This window comes from Lichenostomus cassidix, chromosome 4 (genome assembly GCF_008360975.1).
Source record: "Lichenostomus cassidix isolate B80296 chromosome 4, HeHo_3.0, whole genome shotgun sequence".
Lineage (NCBI taxonomy): Eukaryota > Metazoa > Chordata > Aves > Passeriformes > Meliphagidae > Lichenostomus > Lichenostomus cassidix.
The window spans coordinates 41,839,295-41,848,952 of record NC_139484.1 but is presented as its reverse complement, the minus strand read 5'-3'; the positions used below and the strand labels follow the sequence as shown (position 1 = coordinate 41,848,952).

At 40.4% G+C, this 9,658-nt stretch overlaps 1 protein-coding gene across 2 annotated transcripts; it reads right to left on the bottom strand.

Moving 5' to 3' along the window:
• Positions 1 to 838: 838 nt before the first annotated feature.
• LOC146438323 (general transcription factor IIE subunit 1-like) lies at positions 839 to 8,220 on the bottom strand. 2 transcript variants are annotated; one of them, XM_085058828.1, is made up of 5 exons: positions 8,136 to 8,220; positions 4,010 to 4,489; positions 2,658 to 2,859; positions 1,907 to 2,133; positions 839 to 1,514 (listed from the first exon to the last, which is right to left on the bottom strand). In XM_085058828.1, exons 2-5 carry the CDS (start codon positions 4,455 to 4,457, stop codon positions 1,120 to 1,122), a joined length of 1,272 nt encoding a protein of 423 aa, XP_084914954.1. In that variant the 5' UTR covers positions 4,458 to 4,489; positions 8,136 to 8,220; the 3' UTR covers positions 839 to 1,119. The 2 variants fall into 2 exon arrangements, with proteins under 2 accessions (XP_084914954.1, XP_084914955.1); XM_085058829.1 differs by having other exon boundaries at positions 839 to 1,511.
• Positions 8,221 to 9,658: the final 1,438 nt, after the last annotated feature.

Genomic DNA, 9,658 nt, shown 5'->3' with positions numbered 1-9,658 from the left:
ATTACCTCAGTCAAAGCTAAGAGTATGTGTGTATGAAAAATGCACTGCAATGGTATTTCTTTGGTCATACTTTCACACTACCCGTCCATCACAGAAGAGTCAGCAGGGATCTGTGGAGGTCATCTTGCCCATCTCCCCTGCTCCAGCAGGGCCACTCAGAGCTGTTTGCTCAGGTGGCTTTTGAATAACTCCATCAGGGGAGACTTCCACCTCTCTGGCCAAGCTGTGCCAGTTCTCAGTCACCTTTTCAGTGAAGTGTTTCTTAACATTCAGAGGGAACATTCTGTGTTTTGCTTTGTGCCCTTCTAGTCTACTTTCATTATTATTTCTCACTGTATGCCTAATGCCAGTGCTACTCAAGTAGTTTAGTTCAAGTAGAATTTGTTTCTTGCGTTAAAAAGAACACGGGGGTGTGTAGGAGCGAGCTAGGAGAAGTAGAGTTTTGTGCTTGATACATTGCTTGCTCCCTTACTGATCTGGACCAAAATCAATGTTACATTTTATTGTCCAATGCCCATTGTGCAGTTCATCACTCAAGACTGTTCTGTAGTGCAGTGAATACGAAGAATTGGAAAAAATTATTCTTAGGATGAACTTTAAAGAGGTCAGAGTTGGTTCTCATGTATTGCTAATAATATTTAGAAATAGCTCTGCTCTTAGCAGGAGGTTGCTGTGTGACACCTGTCCTTTACTGTTGTGTAGTGAGTGACCTAACAACAAAATGATGGAACACTGCTATGGAATCATGCTGGATTTGGACTCATTTTCACTACTGGAAGTAACTGTTACTTCTGGGAGGAAAGTGGAACAATTTATTCCTTACTATAGATTGCATCACTGCTTTTCAAATGTTACTTTAATCAGATCCATAGGTAACCTGAAATGATTCATGTTCCAAAACTAATTACATCATCCACAAAGTCTCAGCATTACAACAACAGAAAACACTTGCTGTGGCTGCAATGGTAGTATTTGAACTGTAGTTACCTACTACTGTATTACCACCTTGCTTAAGAGCAAATTCAAACAAAACTTAACCTGTCAGTAGTAAACTTGGAAGAACATAAGTTAGAAGCCTTCATCCATTCTATACAAGGTTGCATATTCCTACAGTACTGGTTACTCAAAGACAGACTGGAACATTTCTTGTCCTACTTTTATATAAGCTTCTCTCTCTTCATTTGTCATGAGAGACACAAGCTCTGGATTTTCACTGACTTCACTGTATGAACGGGGCCGACCAGCTACCATTAAAATAGGACCTAGAGTTTCCTGTTCCTCCTCTTGGTCAGAGTTACTACCTGCTACTTTCATTCCTGCTCCTCTTGAGTGCTTGGCATCCTCTTCAAACTCACTGTTATCACTGTGTGATCCATATAGTTTGCTTTTGTCAACAGGAGCCTGGTCTGTGCTAGATGATGACTTGGATTCATGGATCAGAAGAGTCTTGATGATTTCGTTATCAGTGACAGTTTCTTTAGCACTTTCTTCAGTTTCTTCAGAAGCGTTTACTCCTAATACACAATATTAAGTGTTAGAGGGATTGATAGTTTACAGTTACCACAGATATCCCATATATATGATTTTTTCTACTCTGCATCATTTTACCAACACTAGAATTGTCTTGAAAGTAAGGACGTTTCCAAGAGCTTTCCATTGTAAAGACTGCCAGTAATGTTACTGCATGGCTAAAATCTGAAGTTTCAGGACCTGCTACCTGACCTCTGGCTTTAGGAATATTACCTAAATCAGTCTGAAAACTAGATTTTGGAAACTAAGATCTGATAACCACTAACACAGAATTGAAACATTATCTTCTAAACCAAGCTCATTACAGTTTCAGTGGGAAAGCTGTATTTAAATGCACAAAGGCTGCTGAATTTATTTGCTAATGCATTAAACTTACCAACACTACTGTTGGTGGCTAATGCTGCTCCTTCCACAGTGCTGTGTGACAACCAGATAGGTTGCTTTTCAGTTGCTTTTCCTCTTGTTTTCTTCTTGCACTTTGAATCTTGGACATCAATAGTTAAGTTCTGGGTGTACGTAAGGCCAAAAGTGGAACTTCTGTGTGCCCATTTTTCAGGGTGGCTGCAGGATTCCAGTGCACTTGAGCCCAGCTTCGCATCAAAGCTGAATGAAGTGTCACATTTTGAACAGGTAGAATTCAGGCAAGAACCACCCCCCACTTCCCATTCAAAAAACCTGAACAACAGTGCCAAACAAACCCCAAACCCATGTTTTGTCAGCAGAGTAGCTTTATCAAGTGCTCCATATTAAAATAATTTACATTCCCTTTTATGTCATTTCAGAGGCAAGTGGTTCTGAACCATTGACTTTTGCAAGGTCTCTTCAGTAGTGCATCTCTGGATGAAGCTCACTGATAGAGAAACATTACTTTCTCATAGAAAGGGCTATGAACATTAGCTGAAGGAGTAACCTGGGAAATAAATTAATTAAAACTATCAAAAAACGAAAAAGGCATAGCAATTTAGGATGCCTTAGATATTACAGACTTGTTCATTAAACAGCAGATTACTGAACAAAGCAGAATGGACTACATAGTAGGCTGCAAGGTCAGTATTTCAAAGATTTTACACCTGAAAAGTTGTTGAGGGAGTTTGCATTGATCAGAAGTTCTAGGGTTATGTTTATACCTTTCTGATAATTCTGGTATTTCTGTTGGCTGAGGCTCCAGCAAGTCATAGGGCAGAACAATATCTTCGGTCTCACGCAGGAGCACAAAGACAGGCTCCATCTGCTCGTTGAACTTTGCCAGCAATGCTCGAGCATCGCGCTTTGGAAGCGCTGAGCTATCTTCCTCTACTTCAGTGTTGCAGTAAGTGCAGCGGAAAGTCTCTGCAACATTTTCCAAAGTAGAAATTCTCATGTTCATGGGATGCAAAAAGATCAGCAGTACCTTGTTAAGCAGTCCGCACCTGGACAGTTACCCAGACATTTTGGCTTTATCCATCTGTTCACATTAACTAGGGGAACTGGGTTCTACAGGCAAACTTGAGACAGACTGGTATTACACACTTGCTATGCAAGTGAGAAATGTCTCAGCAGAGAAAGTTAAGCTGAACAGACATCTGCCATCATTAGTTGGGTTTTTTTCCTCCAATCTCATCTTCTCAGCTCTTAATGTAGGAAAAAAAGGATGTTTTCAAGCATAAATTGCATATGGTTTTAGTTCCAGAGTCAGAGTAAAGGCATATGCTAAAATCCTATATTTATGTTTTCAGGAAAACAAGCAAAACTTCAAGCTTATTATGTGAACATGTATCACCAGCCTCAATGTTTGCATTTTAGTAACTCGACAGAGTCCTTCCATTTAGAAGAATGGTATGATTTTGCTTACTGGCAGAACACAAATTTCACCATGGGCATTTCAGGTTAGTCATATGAAGTTCATTCTGCCTGGCTCTGGCATTCTTTGCAGATCCCATGACCCAGGTGTCTTTACAGTAGTTGTGTTCTGAGTAATGTATTGCACTATGCCATTTTGACTCATTTTGAAACAGTACTCTATTTAGTTGTTTTGATTTTAAAGAGGGAAAAATCCAAAAGCTCTGACACCATTTCTGCTGTGGATATGTTGTGTTGACCCAGGAGGAGCCAATACTTCCCAGCCCAGGAGTGACAGAACACCTCTGCTCTGCTCCCACTGAGCTGCAAGATGCTTATTATAGTAGGTGACTGTAAACAGTTTTACCCATTTTGCCCAACTCTTCCATCAGAAGAACTGACAACACAAATTTATTAACTAAGAAATTCAAAACATGGTAAAGCCAGTATTGTGTTCATATTTCCAGATGAGGAAGTGAAACTCATAAGATTTGGATGAGTTAAGATTACTCAACCAGTACTCCCAGACCCTCGTCCACCAGCAAACAAGAAGCATATCCTAACAAACATGCTCTTATTGCAAAGTTTGCGTGGGAAACAACTTTGTACTAACAGGGTTATTCTTTAGGGTAACAGCAAATAAGCAATTTAAGTGACATACCTGTAAATGCATCAAAGAGCTGATTGACTTCAAGGTCCGTATAAGTGCTAGAGCAAGACGGACATTTAAAAGAGGATCTGGTAGTTGCATCCCTCTCATCCGCTTCTATTTTCCGACGTACATGATCCAGTTTGTATTTTACCACATCCACCAGCACCTTGTAATTGATGTAGTAGTAATTGTGCCTCATGCTCTTCCCGCTGGGCCCTGTTTCAACTCGCATCCGCAGCTTCACCAGCTTGTCTGCCTTGAGCGTGTTGAGCACGGTGCGCAGCTGCTTACGCTCGTACTTGAGCAGCTCTAACAAGTCTTCCTCTTTCACGCAGGGGTAGCGGATCAGGACATCCAGGGCCAGGGAGTACTCTACACCGTAGAAACCATGCACTATGTATTTGGCCAGGCGCTTTAGGGCTGCTGGCACCTCGCTGGTAACATTTTGCTCCTCCATCAGGAGCTGAACTGCTGTCAGAATGAGAAGTGCTGTACCATAAAGAGAAGGGAGGTGAGCTGCAGAGAACCCTTCTTAGCTGTCACAGGCAGGTATAAAACTTGCCATTTGCTGTGCTGCACTTCTTTCTGTAAGAGTCTTTTCACTGAATAGAGGAATGTAAAATCCTTAACCCTCCACTGAGGATGGGAAAGGTAAAAATAGGTATCAGAAAGCATCTAATCTTGCAGTACAATGGCTACACCTGAAATATTCATGTCATCTTGTGTAAAAATCCACAGAAGATAACTAGGAAAACATGTTACAGAAAGTTCATAATAATCTTCCCTACAGAAGACAGCACACTTAACTGCATACCTACATCTGCCTGAAGTATCTGCATTCACAGCCAGCCAAGTAAGAGCTGAAGTAAAAGTAATGTCTTCAACAATAAAGCTCAGGACACAAAATCTTAGTTGAAACTTTTATCTGTCTTAGTGGCAAAGCCAAAAGAGGCATTTTAGCACCTGTTCACATGCTCTTCATGGTTTTTGTGCTGGCTGCTGTCATCAAAGATCTTGCAAAGATGGGGCACAGGATGCTCCAATTTATCTGGCCCTCACTCAGCACAGAGTGTTTGGGGTAGTACATTTTGTCCTGTAGTGCTCTTCTCCCCTGCAAAAGTAGGGCTTCTAACCATATTCCTAATTCAATTAACTAGAATGTAACTAATTTTAATCAGTCCAACTGTCCTAACTGTTTCTTATTTGTAAGGAGGGAGAAGAAATAAATTAAGGTATGTTTCAACAAAGCTTGAAACATACCTTGAAAAGAGATGTTTCCTTGAATAGGGAATCCCAATTCCCTTCTTTGAGGCATATTAAAATCTTACAGTGGTATTTGACACCACAGCCTCCAGCCAGATTGCTTTGCAGAGAGCCATGTGATGCACAGCCAAATAGTGCTGATGTAGCCACTGAGGTAGAAAGTGTGCTGGTAGAGGATGGCATGCTATGGCACAGTACATTCCAGCCCTGGCACCCATTGCAGAGGGGTAAAGCTCCAGCCCAGGTAATTGCATATTGCTGCCAGAGCTTCCAGGGAATCTACCAGAAATCCTAGTTAAAACAAACAAAACCCACTTGCACTAGCCTAGTACTTGGGCTGTAATTAAATTTGCACCTCAGGGAAAGCATTACCTTATGGAAAACAAAGAAAATGGAAACCTGCTGGTCTGAGTCTCAAAACCCTGGAGGCAATAGCACCACAGTGACCTAAATTTCCTGCAGGAAAAGTGGGGGAGCACTGGAATGGGCTGCCCGGGAAAGAGGCTGAGTCTCTGTATTTCAACAGGACAAGACCTGGAGCAGACTGACCTGGCTTTGAGAGTAGTTTTGCCATGAGCAAGGGTTGGACCAGGTGGCCTCCAAATCCTCCTCCTAACCTCTTTATTCCAGATAGTTAAATTTAACAACAGTAGGGACAGAAGCTTTGGGAATGTCACTCTGTTCCTTGACAATCTTCCTCAGACTAAGAGCAGCATTTCTATGCTTTTTGACAAAAGCCTTCATGGATAAGTGCTCTTAAAAAAGTATTGTTATTGTGTTACTCTTTCACTTCTCCTTTGCCCTCATCCTCAAAAGGGGCTTAATCAATTTCATCCACAGAAAAATGTGCTAATTTATGCTTCTCTTTCTTCCTCTTTCTCACCTAATTTTTATTTTTTTTTTTCTGTGTAGTGCCTTATAGTTAGCAGTAAGGAAGGATAGACAGTGTCCTCAGCCAGTTCCAGAGAAGAGAAGCATGGCTTTGAGCTTCCTCAGGGAAGCGCTCTGGAGAGCACCAAGCCTTGTCCTTCCACACTGTGCAGAGTCCCCAGAATGGAGGCACTGTTGCCTCCAGTGCAGGCCCAAAGGAAAGCAACCATCATGGAATGCTGTTAGCCAGCCCAGCCCCCCTGAGGAGCACCAAGCACAGCCTCAGCATCTGTACTGCAAGCAGTACCTCTCAAGTACATTGGTCTGGGATAACATCTTAGAAAGTGCCAGGGTGCTAAGTGTCATATGCCCTCCAGTTGGATTGTGACAGTATTAAACAAAGGAACAAAACCATTTCTTCATCTAGTTCTTGGTTAATATGTCAGCAGAATGCTGACACTTAAAGAACTTGTATTAGGTACAGCTCTCATGACTGTTTTTTCTTACCCTAAGTCAAATAGAGAATGAAATTATTTCAAAGGGAGTACAATAAGTAGATAACATAATTAGGGAAGAAGTAGGACCTGAACTGTAAGCATGAGGTTTGCTGACCTATCAGTTCTCTGGATGACTCCTTATCTCAGACTTGCACTGCCTACTTGCAACTCTAAAGCAAGCACTAGTCTGAAGTGTTTCTGAGCACTTTGGTGTTAAAAGCTTGTCAGGTACAGTCTTACAATCATGTAAAATAGTCATGGAAAGAAAAGAAAAACAACCAACCAACACACAGAAACCCCAGAGCACACAAAAAACCCCAGCACACTCAGACAACAGACCCTAACCTTCCCCCCCACCATACCTAAACACGTACTTTAAATATCATATACGTATTCTGGGAGACAAGTGAGCAGCTTTTTCAAAAACAAGTCCATAGAACCCACTGTCAGTTTGAAGGGGATTTTTAGATATGCAAGCCTTTGGTTCAGTAGAAAAGGAAATAACTTTCTTTTACAGAAATAACTGAATTTGACCTGAATAAGAGACATTCATGAAAAACAACTCCCTTGAGAAATCTTCCTTTTAGCTACAAAAGAATCAAAATTGTATGTATTTTACAATGAAAACAACTCCAAATAAAAACAGGGGAAGTTTTTTCTATCGTGCTCTGCTATATATTTGAGGTCATATTTCTCCAATCCACTCTGGAAAACCTCTCTATCTCTTAATCACCCAATCTGAAGTCTTGCAGTTCATGAAAACTACTGATTTTTAAAAGTTATTGTGTAGGTTTCAGTTGGCAGGCAGCAGTTCTCTTTTAAGAGGAGCTGGAGACCACCCATACCAAGAAAAGGAGTAGGAAGTGTGGTAGCTCCCTGCAGAGAGAAAGGCTTTAAACAGAAATCTGCTCTGCACCTGAGCTACAGTCTATGTTAAGGAAACAGGTATTTTATTACTCATGTTGATTTTTTTCCCCTGTTGATTGCATGTATAGACAAGATATTCTAGGAATCACAGTTTAACTCCTACCTTCCCCTGCTTTTAAAGTATTTATTTTTATGTGGGTAGGAGCTGCCTTCTTATTACATTGATTACTCTAAAAATTATCCAGTAACTTAGACGTTTGAGTGGCCTTTCTGCTTATAGCTAATATGGAGCCATTATAACCTTTATCAAGGAGAGAGAAATGCAATGCCTTGTTTTCCCCATAAGCAGAAGCTACCTTTGCGATCCCCTTTTTGCTGTGGGAAAGCTACACAGAGTTACTTGTGCCAGCAGGCAGCTATTAAAAGCAGAATTTCAAGTTAAGAGGCATCATATAGAGCAAGTTTTGCAAGGTTTCTCTGAAGCCAGTTGCTTAATTAACATTTTTTTTGAGCTGCCTGAGAAGACAAAATACCCATCTCACAATTTAAAAGGCACTAAACCAGAAAGATTTGGTAGGATTTTGTTAGACTTCATATAACCCTATCACTTGCAAATCAGTTAAAAACCTTATCATTACCTCTCTTGTGTAGGCAGAAAACTGGTATTGGAGAAAAATTGCTCCTTTCCTAAGAGCTCAAAGCAACTGCAAAACAAGCTTAAGTATTTCCCAGCCTTTTCCTAGACCTATCTGTGATAAGCCCTAATCATCACCCAGCTGGTGCAAGAGTCCTCAAATCAAATTTCATTAGCAGCTGCATGAGTTCAGCCCTATATAAGTTGTGTCATGATGAAGCTATAAATCTTATTGCTCAATGAAATCCACCTACAATAGGCAAGGACTGAAAATGTGACTGCAATCTTTGGTTAGGGTTTTCATTAGCATAACTTTAGAAGACTAAAAGTAACATCATCATTAACTCTTTTTGTTGTTGTTGCAAGCTAAGTATTTAGTATAGGTAATTTACCTAATTTGTTTAGAAGCTTTCAGAACCAAATCAAATTGGAAACTTTAATATCTAAAAGGAAAAGCTGGAATGTTTACTAGTTCCTGTATTTTTACTTATTAAACATTTTAGGTGGTTTATGTCTTCAAAAGGAAAGAAGGAGCAGATTTTCACTGTACTTTTTTAGAAGACAAAGTTATGGATATTATTTTATGGGTTTTTCTGTTTAAAAACAATGTTGAAATAAGGTTTCCAGACGTATAATCTAGGGTTAAAATGCTGAATTCTATTATGTTTGCAATCATCACATTTCATGTCAAATCTATGCCTCTTTCAGATTTTGTTTTATATATTCACAGTGGAGGCTGGTGTTTTGTAGTGACGTGACTTACATCTCCATGGTACGTGTTGCAGCATGTACTGTGCTTTTGTTACTGCTGTTTGTTGCTGGATTTCTGACTCTGCCTTACCAGGCACGTGGGTCCATTGAGGACTCAAGGTGTGGGTGTTTGTCTGCATAGGACAGGTTGTGGGACTGGCATCTGTAATGTCACTACAGAAGGTAGTGCCTCTGAGGATACCAAAAGAAAAAGCCTCATATTTTAGCAGTTGTAAACAGGAATTCAGATTTTAAAACATCAGAGGTTTGAGACTGCTTTTGAGAAACTGCAAGAAGAGGTGACTGTAAAAAAATCCCTGAGACTAGCTCTGCTCTTGCTTGTAATTTACTGTAGCAGGATTGGTTCCATCCCTTGTGCTAAGAAAAATTCTGCTATTATGCTTCCCCCCCCCCCCCATTGATAAGAATCCATTTGGCAGATACCCACAGCTGAGAAGTGGGCATAAACCTTCAACTGCAAATGTAAAATGTCCACACAGGTAAAATTAAAGGATATACCTCATTCTATATGAGCATGCTCCTTTCTTGTCATGTTACACTAGAAAATGCAGGGGAGCAAGACTACTTGCTGATACCTGTTGGGTTTATTCTGTGGGAAATGTTTACAATAAACAATTCCTGTGGGTTCCTTGCTGAGTGGTTTAAACAGAGAAAGTGTCCTGTAACCTCAGTGTTGTTATTCCTGTCATAGTCCTCAGCCTGCATATGGAAGTGTAGAACAATATGACAACAAAACAGCTTTCTAAATTAAGGAGA